The sequence below is a fragment of the Phalacrocorax carbo genome, chromosome 8 (genome assembly GCF_963921805.1).
Source record: "Phalacrocorax carbo chromosome 8, bPhaCar2.1, whole genome shotgun sequence".
In the NCBI taxonomy this organism is placed as follows: Eukaryota; Metazoa; Chordata; class Aves; order Suliformes; family Phalacrocoracidae; genus Phalacrocorax; species Phalacrocorax carbo.
Genome location: NC_087520.1, coordinates 34125400 through 34139956, shown reverse-complemented (window position 1 = coordinate 34139956; position 14557 = coordinate 34125400). Strand labels below are relative to the sequence as shown.

At 36.6% G+C, this 14557-nt stretch overlaps 1 protein-coding gene across 1 annotated transcript in view; it reads right to left on the bottom strand.

Moving 5' to 3' along the window:
- TDRD12 (tudor domain containing 12) overlaps positions 1 to 14557 on the bottom strand; it is a 41554-nt gene that overhangs the window by 12115 nt on the left and 14882 nt on the right. The window contains exons 10-21 of the mRNA XM_064459529.1: positions 13262 to 13320; positions 12447 to 12507; positions 11195 to 11299; positions 10620 to 10805; positions 9773 to 9926; positions 7576 to 7703; positions 5699 to 5890; positions 4495 to 4623; positions 3866 to 3980; positions 2862 to 2995; positions 2555 to 2775; positions 1685 to 1784 (exon numbers count right to left, since the gene is read on the bottom strand). Coding sequence (XP_064315599.1) covers positions 1685 to 1784; positions 2555 to 2775; positions 2862 to 2995; positions 3866 to 3980; positions 4495 to 4623; positions 5699 to 5890; positions 7576 to 7703; positions 9773 to 9926; positions 10620 to 10805; positions 11195 to 11299; positions 12447 to 12507; positions 13262 to 13320 — 1584 coding nt within the window. The remainder of the gene's footprint in view (positions 1 to 1684; positions 1785 to 2554; positions 2776 to 2861; positions 2996 to 3865; positions 3981 to 4494; positions 4624 to 5698; positions 5891 to 7575; positions 7704 to 9772; positions 9927 to 10619; positions 10806 to 11194; positions 11300 to 12446; positions 12508 to 13261; positions 13321 to 14557) is intronic.

The window sequence follows — 14557 nt, the reverse complement described above, 5'->3', positions numbered from 1 at the left end:
CTGCCAAGCTACTAACCACTACGGCATTCCGCACTGTTCAAGCTCCATTTTAAGTGTTCTCCAGGCTTACAGTGAGTTTTAGAAGAACTGACTGGGGAAGCATGAGGCCTTCACTCTTTTTGCACAACAGTTACTTAAATGAAAAACTGAACTATCAACACCAATGTATAACATGCCAGGTGCACTCTGTCCAAAGGACCACGCCAGACAGAAGTATAGATACAGCTGGGTACATGAGGCCAGACAGGATAGTAAGAGGACCTGAATGGTAAATTCCACTTCTTAAAAATCCTAAAAAACCACAGTGGAACTTGAGGTTTTTGAAAGAAGGTCACATTATACCAGGTTCCAAACAAAAAAGAAAGTGAATACATATCAGAGTGATAACTGATTTATAAGACAGACACACAGGCTCTGCAGTTAGCAGAAGTATACGAGGAAGCGGAAGAGGCCACAACTGCAGTCTTGAGTGCACCACAGGTAAGCGCAAGTTTCTAACAGTAGTGTCATGAGATCTGTCCACTAAATCCAGCAAACCCATCCGGCACTCAAAGGGTTTGAACTCATACCTACCAAAAAAAGCTTATTTATTAGGCACAAATGGAGTGACACCAAAGAATCCACCCAGTTCTCCTTATTCTCTCTTCTCACAACCTATCACTTCTAGGAATGGATAAACACCCATTAACTGCATGGCCTGAAGGCATCTGAATTCTGGAAAAGGTGAAGGACTGGAAGAAGGTGGAAGCAGCTGATCCAAAGAGAAGGCATCCAGCACTTCTTAGACCCAAGGGCTAACTTTGGAAGGAAGCACCAATGTCTATACACTTGCCCTGAGCAATCATCATCGAACAAGGAGACAGACACACTACAATACTGCTGTACGGGAAGACTCTCCAGTGTAGAAAGGACTGAAAAGCCAGGTGAAAGGAACAGATACAAACTGCTACTGGGATGTGAAGAACCACCATAGCAAAGTCAACCCAATAACCATGAGAGTTTCATGACTGTGAAACTTAAAAAAGGTCCCATTAGAACAGCACTCTGTATCAAAATGGTTTTCAAAAAGCATTGACATCTTAGTAGGAAATAACTGTTATATTTATAAGGTAAGGGAGGAGCCGTATCCCATTTTCTGCGGATACTGCAAACGAAAATACTACTTTCAAATGACAAGGCCAGAATATGCTCATTTTTCAGAAAGTTGCAGGAACATGTCAGCTAAGAAGAAGTCCTCATTTCCAACAAAACAAACACAATCTTCAACTTCTCTTCATTCTAGAAGATTAATTTGTGTGTCCTCTACAATAAATATAATTGAAGTTTACAGAAACTTTAACTTTTGTTGACTTTGGTATATGATCTCAATTTATAGACAGGAGGAATAAACAGAACATCAGCCACCTTCTCATAAAATGGGAATCTTCAATGCAAAAGAAAATCTGAAGTAAACTCAAAATCACCTGCAAAACAATTTCAGTTCAAGCTAAGGATTAAAGAAAAACCTGGCACACTTATTGATGCAAGGGAGAAAGGAAAAAAGCTAAAAATCATCAAATACCCAAGAGATATTGTACACATAGTAGAGTAATATTCAATGTAATATGAAAAAGTATTATGCCAAGTAGCTATTTAAGACTTGTCCTCTTGGAACCCAAACCCAAGGTAAACAATAACAACTTACTGTCACACATCCAGGCATTTGTATAATTTTATCTGGTATATTCTGAGGCACGTCTATTTGTAAATTAATTTGATGACGATCTGGACACACTGTTCTATTCCTATGTATTAAGAAAACTTTTATTAGAAAAAAGCCGTTTGTTTTCAGTTATAAACTATTTTGATATGACTTACAAGAGTTTTAAACACTAAAACTTCATCAACCCTCAATATTCAATTTCTGTCTCAAACAGCTCCAATGACTCTAGGGGTTAGATAGAAATGGCCAAAAAGCTCTTGGTGGAAAAGTTTGTCAACAAAACAAAAAAAACACCAGAAAACTTGTTTCAGAGTAAAACAAACACTAACATTGAATTTTTTGTTACTTACAACAACCATTATCTACACTAGAATTCATACATGGGAACACTTTAGCTTCCTCCTTCAAGCACTACTTACAACCCAGTTACACTACTTACAATCCAGTTACACACAGCTCAGAAGTCATCATCTACTTACTGACTCTGGAGGGACAGGATACAATACGGGAGAGAGTAAGAACAAACCCTGTGCAATTGTGGTTAGACTACAAATCAAAACAATGGCTTAAAAGTTCCCTCAAGTACATCTATGCAGGAGTTATAATTATGCTACTCTGTCAGACTATGTGTGATTGGTCTCCGTAACAATAATATTTGTTTTCAGAAAACTGCCTATAAAGAGTGAAACATATGTGACAGTGAACAGAAAAAAAAAATCTTGAGCAAAACCTAGTTTGAATAAAAGTATCCAACAGGAAAATTGATCAAGGAAATAGAAGCATTCATCATTCAGGGCATACAATGCCTTAGTGTGTCTGTATGGGTGTCAAGAAAACTTGGTATTTCCTTACTTGCAAATCCCAAATGTTTTAAGATAGGCACACAGTGGCCTTGAAGATTTCTTATCCTCTTCAGCTTCTAGCATCTTGGCAGTAAAATCTTGCAGTTCTGGTGGAATTTCAGCTTCTGCATGCTGCAAATAGCGCAGGATCCCAAGTGCGTGACATGCACTGCTTTCTGTTAGTAAAATGACTGACCTTGCCTTCGTATATTCCTGATCTACAGAAGAATCCTAAAAAATATATATATTTAAAAAAGCTTTTATGTATCCACCACTTAAATCAAACATAATATTAACTTGTTAAAGATTACTCAAACCTTTATCAAATTACAGAAGTTGTCAGACAGGCTGTGTAGACGTTGACCAAAGATTCTTGGAGAAGGAAAACTGAAATGTATCACACAAGTTGCATCTGTAATCCCCAAAGAGTGCATGCAGTCATCTGTTAAAACTAAGCACATGTTTTATACACACACATAAGGTAACTGTAACACTTCAAGCACATGAAGTATTACATCACATTAGCAATGGCTGTTTCCTTCTCTGCATCCACTGACTCAAGAATTAAGAAAAAGGTCTTTTCCCAATACACTATATAATACACTATATACAATAAGGCATTATATTTCTTCAGTCAATACACTTCATAAACATATGGCAGGAAGTGTTTCATGGCAGTCTCTAATTCATCTAGCATAATTCTATATCTCGTATCAGTATCACAGAATAAGTAGAATTGCCCATAGCCAAGTACTTCACAAAAGAAAGACAGAAAACACTTGAAGTAATGCAGGAATGCTAACACCTTTGTACGAACCTATAAAGCAGATGTAATTACGTCAATCTTCTTGCTTTTGACATACAAAATGGAAAAAATTCAATTTTGAAATTGGGTAAGAGTCTGCAAACAACTTGAAAAATAGAATTGTACCAGAACATATGGTAAGTGATTACAGTAAGTCTTCAGAGTTTCTAAATTATTTCAAACTGAAGATATCCTCTGTAGTAGGAAACAATTGTGGAATCACAGAAATTCTCTGAAAGTACTAGTAGTCCTGTTAACTAACGCATCAAAACAACTCCTTTATGTTCCCCTCTAATAAGCAAGGTTTTCCCTCGCAGCAGTTAACCCTGAGAGCCAACAACAACGGGGTGGGGTGGGAAGACTAGCTGTAGCACAAATAAGTAAAGGGCTGTGTAGAAAGAATTCATAGGGAACTGACCCTGTGGAAGTGATGACATAACCTAGAATAAATATTTAGTGTAGAAAATCAGTCACCATGAAGACATAATCACAACTAGAGAAACAGAAAATACTCACCTAGTACGACATGAGTGCCAGAACTATTTTTTGTCCACTGCTCTAAGATATACTTGAAATTAAACTCACTCTCTTTATGTATCTTCAAGGCAAATATTGAATTGCTCTTCAGTACCTCGATGACAAAGGAAAAGGTTATACAGCAATTACAACTAAAACTCTAGGAAATAGTGTATCTTATTAGGATCTAGCATACCTTAGCTACTGGGAAGACAGCCAAGGGAAAGAATTAGTGAAATTTAGTTTGCTTATATAAAAAAAGAAGAAGAAAATTGACATGACAGAGCTTAAGTTTTCTCCCCCCATACCACTCCTGGAATTGGTAAAAAAACCAGTTAAATAAACTGACAGAACTTTTACTGGAAAAAAGCAACTATGATTCAACTCAAAGTTCCAACTTGACCACCAGAATGTAGTTAAGCATTTAGTAAGAATGCCTTCTATGCCAGATGTTCCTGTCACTTAGGCTTTCTTCTAGTTGGCAGAAGAGCAGGGCTGGGGCTATTTTAGCAGAAATAAAATTAACGTCCAAATTCACACTCCTCACACTTAGTTCTCAGAAGCAAAGATATTTTAGTCTGTCATACCTTAACAATTGAAAAAAAAGGCATATTTAAATACTTTGTTACCTTATGAACCATTTCTGCTTCATTTACTGAATTAGTAAATACCAGCACCTTCTGAAGATTATTGCAGGTAAAATCTAGTATTTTGAGTAACACAGCAGTTCTCTCACTGTTCATGCAAGGTTGCACAACCTAGCAGTAGATACAAAGCAGAGGGATGATAATTTGTGTATAATATCTATACATATTTTACTATGTAATTCCTCCTTTTAATAAGCACTAAGCATTGTTATATAAAACCAAAGAGAATCCAGTAAATGGTAGCTCCAGTAAGCAGTAGGTCTTCTGTTAAACTTACAGAAGACAAAACTCTCACAAAAGGTATGCATTTAGGACAGCTTCCAGAAGCGTAATTAAAATCCAACACACAAAAATCCCACATCATTATTTTTTCATTCATTTAATTTTAGATGATTTATCGAAGTTTGGCATTTTCAAGTATGACTAAAAAAAGCTTCACTCAAAGCCTACTGTACCACCTGAAACACTCTTAACTAAAGCATCAAAACACTGACATTTTCAGTCCTCCCTAATCATTAGACTTCTCACAAAAAATGGTCTTTTTTTTCAGTTTCGTATCCTGCTTAGAATGTAGTCTTCAACATTTCCCAACATTCTCAATCCCCAAATTATTACATTTTTAGACACAGAAGAATTCAGATCATCCTTTCAACATTTTGTATTATTCTTAAGGACTACACCACACTGACTGGAAATTAAATGAGAAGATACCTAAGAAACATGTAACAACTTTCTGGAAATTTCAGGTCAAATTAAGTTTTGTATTGTGTGGTACCCATCAGTAAAACAAGTATCTGTCTTGGGATAACTTACCTTGTAGTTCTGCCACTCACAATTAACAATTGCAAAAACACTCTGGTAAAATTCTGGTCACAAACTATACCATTTGCAAATACTTCACTTAAAATTCAGATTCATTTCCACCTACAATGAAATACTTGAAGGAATATCTTCACTTCAGTCCTACTGAGCAAGGTAGGACACCTTCAGGTCATTTAGTGATTAACTTGCACAAGTCTTCTACGAGTCACCTCAGTTCATAGAAGGGAGGTGCAACTGAACAGTCTGAGTTAGGATTGTAGCACTACCCACTTAAACAATTAGCAGGCACGTATACTGACCTTGATCAGTACAAATAGCAAAATATCTTAGTAAAGAAATAGTGACATGATCCCCAGATTTTTACCTGTTGCACGTTTCCATAGATAGAAGCTTCTTCCATAGCTGTTATCACAATGTAAGGATCATTCATGAACTCCTTTATCAAGCGTGCTATATGTTTATTCCAACGAGTTCCAGCAGCAATAATCTGATGTGGTGAATACTCCCACTCTTCAGTAATAATGGCTTTCTTGTAACAATCTAATATAGTAAAAACCTATAAAGAAAAAAAAAAGGGTTTTTTTTCTATCCTCTTATCCTACTCCAATGAGTATGCAACAGCAGTGAAAAGTAGTTTCAGGACACAGATTCTTCCAGTCACAAAAACTCCACCAACACCACCACACACTTTTCACACCCAAAACAAAATGTTTTGTTTGTGCACTTCTATCATATTATTTGAACAACAACTGAAGCAAGAAGAAAGTGACAGGACAGTATGAGGAAACAGCATATACATGCACAGGAGATCATAATGCAGGATTCTGCCCAGAGACTATGGAAGTCTCAGGAAAAGGATCTGTTCAAATCTGAAAAGTATTAATCCTAGACAAAAGTAGATCTAAGAGGCCAGAGGCAGTCAGCAAAAACTAGGAGGTAAATAGAAGATAAGCCCAAGCTGCAAATACAGTAATCTGCCAAACAACCCCAAAACCAACCACAAAAGGGTTCCATAAAATCATGTATAAAATATGAAAGTCAGAATGAATATGTTCCCAATTACATCACTTCACATAAGTGACAAGTGATGTGGAACAACATCAGGATCTCTGGCAAGGCACTACCATACTAAGTAGTACTCCAGGCCTCTGGCACAATTCTAAGAGACATCTCTCAGCCTACACTAAACTTACCCATAGCAGCAATAGTTTAAACACTATAACATTTTTATAACATAATGCTTTAGAAGAACTACAATAGTCCAAACATCATCAAGTGATCACTTCCACCCAAAAGAGCATCTTTTTTTTTTCTACTCAAGACTGATGCTCCTGAGAAGCTGAGAAGATCCTACCAAAATGGCAGGATCATGCAAAATATTTTACAAACTACCTTTCCCACAATCTTCATATGTTATACCTGCACTCGGTCTCAAGAAGTACAGAAACGCAAGGGAAAGAACAGCCTAAACAGAAAGAAGGAATGTCCCACTGGGTAAGGACGACATTTAATCTATGACTTGAGATTTGCTGCTACAAAGGCACATTTAACTGCTTCACATATAGCAAATAGGGCAATCTATCTCTATTAAGAAGTTCCTCTAGCTTTTCAGTTAGAAACACTGCTGTTTAGTCTTATCACCAAATTTTAAACAGTTAGTATTAATAAGTTAATGATTTTTAAAAAACCTATGACCGTGAAAAGTGTAAGCTGTTTTTTGTATACTGATGATGTAATACGCTGTAATACTAACAGAAAGCATCTGTCCTGTGAAGCCCCAAAGCAGCAATAAAAAAAAATTCTCAAACTTGAGTTAAGTCATCATTTTATAACTGATTCAATATATTCATCCTTGTTAACATGGAACTTAATGCTGTTCCTCTTCCAAGATTCTCTGAGTTGGGATTAGTTTCTCTTTTTGCCTGCACTATCATTAAGGCCCAAGGAAAATTTGATTGCTTCCAAGACTATTTGATCATTCACTTCTGCCTTTTGCTCTAGAGACTGAGCAGCTTACCAATAAAGACAGTTCTTGAACTGAAGCAGTTCAAACAGCACTGATAAGAGGGAAAAGGAAGTTCCTTACAGACAGATGGTGCAAGTCTTTAAAGTAGATTAAAGACCCCTACACTGAAACTACTGCTACTAAGTTGAAAAAAATGCAAGTCCTTGGGAAACTATCCACAGCAAAGGAAGACAGCATAATGGAGCAGTAGTGTAGAACAGGACAAGGCCATTTACCTGTTCAGAAGCATCAGAGAACAACACCTCAATCTCGTCAAGAACAAGATGACAAAGCCTACAAAATAATAAACTGTGATGTTCAAACAGTCTCAGGAGGCTATACGGTGTAGTCACAATTACTTCACCTACAAGTAGGAAGAAAAGACTGTTAACATCAACTTACAACTTGAAACAACATTAACAAGACACCATAGGACATGGCAGTTTTATTAAAAAGTCCACATTTGCATTTCAGATGCATCATCTTAAATTAGGGGGCATGTTTTGGGTGTAGGTTTGTTTTTGTGTTTGGTTGGGTTTTGGTTTTTTTTTGTTGTTAAAAACAAAACTCCATTTTCTGAATTCTGGTTAACAGCCATTTTTAGTGTACTTGTATTTTTCCACCCCTGCATGTCTTCAAGACCTGAGTGGGTAAAACTGAGTTTTTGAAAGAATGAAAAGTCTGAATGCTAACAAGTTTACAAAGCAGGATGTAATTTCATTTTCCAATAAGGTAATGGAAGTAGAGATTACAAATTCAAAACCAGATAGACAGAAGGTAAATATTTAAATATGTGCAAGAGCAGCCTTTAGAAAAGCTCAGTTTTAAAAATGGAATAAAGCACACATTGTAGCTTAAATATACATGTATATGTATGTGCATAGATACGTGTGTGTGTGTATATATAAAAATAAACACACACCAATCTTAATCTGTGCAAACAGCTCTACTAATAAGAGATCTGAATTCATCCACAAGGCCCTTAAACTTGGATGGTGGATGTAAGAATACAAACTGCTGAAACTGAAAGTTTTACTCAGTCCTTCATAGTTTTATCCCTATTTCTTGTTTCCTTGGCAAAAAGGGCCATTTTAAAAAATGTAGTTCTAAGTTAAGGCTTAACCAAAAGACCAAACAAGAAGAGCAAAACAAAGCATTTTAAGTAAGCACAGTTTAGTAAGGCAGGTCTTCCAACAGCTCTTTCACTACTTCTCTGCTTTCTCTTCTTTATGGAGTATCCTCTGCATACTACTGAAGTTATATGCACAAATTACTTAGAATTTATTGCAATAAGCAAGTTGGAAACTACCATTTAAAAAAACCTACTTCCAACTAAAATTTACACAACTTTGCAAAGAGCTATTACCTCCTTTTTAGTCCTTCACTTTGCCAATACTCTTTTTAAATTAAGAGCAGAGAAGAATTGTATTAAGCATACAGAAGCAGTAAAGCAGCATCAGACACGTCCCCCAAATGTTTGTAAATTTTTAAAAAAATGAAATACATGCACCTGAAATACTTATGTATTTCTGAAAGATATTTTTAAAGACCATACACATATGCATTACTGTGGGGCACTGTGGCCAGCAGCTAAAAGACATGCAGATGTGCACTCACTGCCTCTGTCCCCAGTGGGAGGGGAAGAGCACAGAAACTGCTAAGGTGAGATAACTCATGCATCGAGAAAAGACAGTGTAATAAGGGGGGGGAAGCAATGCAAAGGCAACAACTGACAACACCTCACAAGAAGACAGGCGCCCAGCCACTCATCAGATCATCCTCACCCCTCAAGTTTTTATTGCTAAGCATGACATTAAACAGTATTGTATATCACTTCGGTCAGCCTAGGTCAGCAGTCCAGGCTGTCCCCTCCCAGCTTCTTGCCCACCCCTGTCTACTCACTGGGTGGCAGACAGGGAAAAAGAGAATTCTTGTTGCTGTGCAAGCGATGCTCAGCAAGAGCCAACACACTACTGCATTATCCACGCTGTTCCAGTTACAAATCCAAACCAGACCACCATGCAGACTATGAAGAGAATTAACTCCATCCCTGACAGACCCACTACCTCTGTCCAGCAATGGATGCTCATGTATCAAAAGTGCTATTATAAAACCTGGTTCTAAATCAAGAAAGTCCATGATTAATCCTAATTCAGCAACATCATCAGGAAATCCCTACCAGTAATTTAGTTCAAAAATAACTGTTATGGAACTTAATGATGCTGACATGTAGATATGCAAACAGTTTTAATACCATTTACTGTTAAATAGCACTACTGAAGCTTCATGTAGTTATACAGTGTTATACCATTAAAGAATGAACTATCACTCTATAGAACAAAAAACTTAAGTATAAATTGCTTCTTTCAGAGTTTCCTGCAAAAGGCAACCCACATTGTTTTCAACCATAATTAAGATAGAAAGTATTCTTACATCCTCGTATTTTCACATGTCTACCTTCTTCTTTGTTCTGCCCAAGTATTATCAACATAGGATGAAGCTGTCTGGAGCATCTCTCGTATGTTTTCAGTAGCTCAAAAACAAGTTGTGCCTTCTTCCACCCAGGACATAAAATAAGTGCTAGTGGCTACACACATGTACAAAATTTTACACCATAATGTTAGACAAGAGTTCAGAATCTTAAGAATTGTACTACTTCAGCATTTAGGGTAAAACCAAGATCTGCAATACAGGCCTTTAAGTACTTCAAAACTGAAGCTTTTAGTACTATATCATTTCCTAAATGCAAATGTTACAGACCCAGGGAACCATACACCAGGTTACCTGGAGACAAAAAGGATGCATGCAGCAACATACAGTAAAAGGTCTAAAAATTTAACAGAAGCAGGAGCATCTTGTCTGACTCGGGGTTGTACTAGGCAATTTCCAGAGGTCCCTTACAACTTCAACGATTCTGTTTCTGTGCCCTAATATGAGTTTAAAAGTGAATTACAATATTTAAAACACCTAATACATTTTTTAGTTTAATGACTATATACTATCCCTTCAAAAACAAAGCTTCATCAAGTATCAAAGTGATATGACATTATCCACCTGCTACATATTACTTGATAAAGAAGTTTTGGACTGCATGAAGGTGAGAATATCTCTGTAAGCCTCTACACAGAGGTCTTATATAAACAGGCAAGCATCATGAAGGTAAACTAAGATCACATTAAAATGTATACATTCTAAACATCCACCATCTTTTGGATTATTATTCTACATCTGCACTGCACTTTAGAACAGAAAACCTGTTACTACTCTGATATATACATACTCCGCTCCTGTTTGGCAAGGCTTTGTAGCAGCTTCCCGACTGCAAAAATGTAAGAACTGGTGGAATATATAAAAAAGGATCATTTCCCTGATATGAGATGGCAACTACATCACATCCTCGAGCTACTGGTGGCCAACAGTAAGATTCTGTGAAGTCAGGGCCTGAAAATTTTTTCCAAGTAAGTTCCTACAAAGAGAGAAATTAAGAGTTCCACATGAAAACTGTGCCCTTAAACACTAACAAAACAAGACAAAAACAGAATACTGAGTGATTTAAAAGCTTTTGACTCACTACATTAATATATGTACTTAATGTACAATATGAAAAAATTCTTCTGGGATGAGGAGTTAAATTATTATGTTAAAATTAAAATCCCATGACTTGTGGCCGTGGTCAGTAATCCAGAAAAAAGGTGTCCAACGTCTTTCTGAAACTCCATTTACTTAACCATGTGAACAACCTCCTAGGCATGCCACAATCAAAATTAGTTATTACTAAAATATTTAGTATCTGAAGTTGGGGAATGATACTAGCCTTAAAAAAATATTCTGTGTAATATATTACATTAGCATTACCTTTTTCAGATCATCAAAAAGTGGTGCTGTTTCCAGAACTGATGATGGCTCAATTTTGTTGCTAAGAAAGACAAAGTTTCTTTCTTCACTAAGATTTTGAAAACTCTGAAACCAGATGACAAATAGATGACAAAGGCAATACTTAAGTGTTTTAGCTTACATGTGACTCAAAAGCATTTATTGTATTTAAAAAAAACGTTGTATCGATGAAAAATAGCCAAAGACATTGTAAATACATTTTAAGTATGACTCATATATACTGGTAAGTTACACAGACCAGTGGTGAGACAAATACTCTATTTCCTAAAGAAAGATTGATCGAGATTATCTTAACACAACTGTCTTAAACCACTCAAGAATGCACTAGGTGTTCTGAGTACAGCTAGCACTCAGCTACAACAAAATCAAAATACAGTTAAAAAACAGACAACTAGTAGAATTTGCTGTGGTGGGTTGGCCTCTGCTCACAGCCACTTGCTCACTCACTCTCCCCTTCTAGAGGGATGGGGAAAAAAAACAGGGACAGCAAGCAAGAAAATTCATGGGTGTAAATAAGGACAGGGTTGTTACTTATCAACTACTGATGCAGGCAAATCAGACACAACTTTAGGTTAATTTGTTGCCAATTAGTATGTGAGTACTGATTTGGTTATTTGGAAACAAAACCAGACAAACATTTACACACTTCAAAAAAACCCCTTTTCTCTCCCATTCCTAGGCTCAACTTCACACCAAACTCCTCTCCCCTTATAACTGATGCAGGTTACACTCAGTCCCACCATGGGAGCAGTGAGCAGCACAAGGCAGGGATTGCAGTTGGAACATGGCAGTTTTCCTCTGTTGCTCCTTCCCCCTCACTTCTTTCCTCTGCTCCAGTATGGGTCCTCCACATACTGCAGTCCCTTCAGGTATACCTGCTCCGGCATCAAGCACCTCCTACTCCTCTGACCTTGGCATTGCCTCCATTTCTCACTGTTTGGAATTTTTTTGTCTGTTTTGTTTTGTTGTTCTGTTTTTTTTTTTTTTTCCCCTGTATTTTTTGCCCTTTCTTAAATATGTTTTCACAAAGGCACCACTAACTTTGCTGGTTGGCTCAGCTTTGGCCTGCAGTGGGTCTTGCTGCTGACATGGCTACAATCAGCCCGACCTCCTTCCACAAAGACCACCCATACAGCCTCAACACTGCCAAAACCTTCCATGTACGCACAACGTATTTTCATGAGACAAGTTCAATGAAAAACACTTGAAATACCTGTTGGTCATCTTCAACTATGTGTGTCTTCAGAGGAACAGAATTTAAGAACTGCTGAAGCCTGAGAAACATACAAATATTAAATCCAACATAAATACAGAAGTAAAATGTAATTTATAAATACCAGCAATGTTTCTAAAATGTCATGAAGGAATTCACTCACAAAATATCTTATGTATTACCTATATCAAGGAGGAAAACCCTTGAACATGAAAGAAAAAAATCAAAAAGTATGATTTTGAAAATAAAATTTAGTATTAGCTTTTAAGTAACTGAAAATAACCCTAAGGAAATTTTTTTAAACAAAGATAATTAGTAGGCTCCTTAACTTTAGAAGAAAACCAGACTGGATTGCAGGAAAAGGTTTCTTAATGTTTCAAAAAATAAAACAAAGTATCTTTGCATCAGTTAGAAACAGAATTAAAAAACACTCCTTAGGTTTATTACACTGCATGCATCAACTGACATGCAGCATAGTAAAAGCGTTTCAGAAATCATAGTCATATTTCATTAAGTTTTAAAACTCCGTAACTCATACTAAGAATAAAGCAACTTAACATGTTTAGCATGCACGAAAAAAATGCTTCCCCATCTCATCTTTGTTGTCAAGCTACTTGTTTAGAAAGAACTATTTTTATTATTGCCTTGATAAGTATCAGCAGCTTCAAATTCCCTTCTTCCCCAAAAGCACATGTCTGCATCTTCTCTTACCCTCTGCCCTTTTAGCGGCCTAAGAACAGTAGTTGGAAACATACTACAGCTCCTAATTATCTGATTACATAACCATTTAAAATACTTAGCATGTTGCACCATACCTGTCTGTGTGAACTGCTGTATTTTCCTTGAAAGACAAACCTGGAATTGCTTTGACAATCTATCAAGAAAAGATGAACATATTTTTATCACTAAAATACTGTTCAAGAGCAACATTTTAGAAAAATTGTTTCTTTAGTCTATTAAGTTGAAAGTGGTTTTCTTACCTAACTCTAGGATTCTCCAAATATTTTTGAGAATTTCTATACAAATTGTAAGTTTGTCTGCATAAGGCAACAATTTTGATGAAACAAACCTCAGAAAACTAACTTGTTACAGGATAGTATTTTCTTTACTAAGAATCAAGCATGTGACAAGAACATTGCCCACACAAAAGAAAAATTAGTTCATGGTAACATCTCAAGCTATAGTCATAACTGGGGACCTGAGCTAGTATGAACACATACCAACTAGTTTTCAAACTTTTTCATTTTTATAACAAAATTAAGTCATGGAAAGCCTGCATACCACAGACAAGAGGAAAACACAAAACCAGGTTACCCAGGTGCATACTTACAAAGACAGTGCTCATGAACTTAAATTGAGCAACACTGCAAATCCTCAAAGGAGTAACCAGTAGCAGATGCTGCATCCAGAGTTACCCCAAAGATGTCTGATTCTGAACAGAGGATTTCTATTGTTCCTCATTAGTCATCAGCAAGTCAACAGGGATGATTTGGTCAAAGACTTGCATCTCTCAAGGAGCTGGTAAAGGTAATTCGGCTGACTTGCAGAAGGGTATATAGGTAAACCTGCTCTGCTTCAGTAACAATCAACACTACTACTTTCATCACCATTCTTTCAAAAATATTTTAATAAGATATTACAGTTTAAGTTCAGGAGTGGTTGTCATTCTTCAATTCTCAGCACAGCTAAAAAATAACTTCCGTAAAACTCCTTTTTTCCCCTGACCTGACAGAAGTAGTTCCGTTGCTATCATAGAAGCAAATTTATCCTTTAAAGCATCTAGCAGAAGAGGACATGGAACAGCACAAGCGCTCTTTAAAAGAGCCGAGATTGCATGCACTCAGTGATTGTTTGCCTAGAATCTACTGGTTCACTTTCCTTTCCTCTCACAGACATTGTAATAGTTCCAATTGTGCAATTCGGTACACAGTTTAACACTCAAGAATGAACGCTGACCTACTGAAAATGTTTCAGAAGAGAACAGCATACAAAAAAAGAGAAAATAGCAAGAAACCAGATTATATATTTGAAGTACTAGATGACTCAACAAATAAGAGACTTGAATGTTTACCGTGGTACAGCATAAGGAATATTTTGTTTTCAGGGAAACA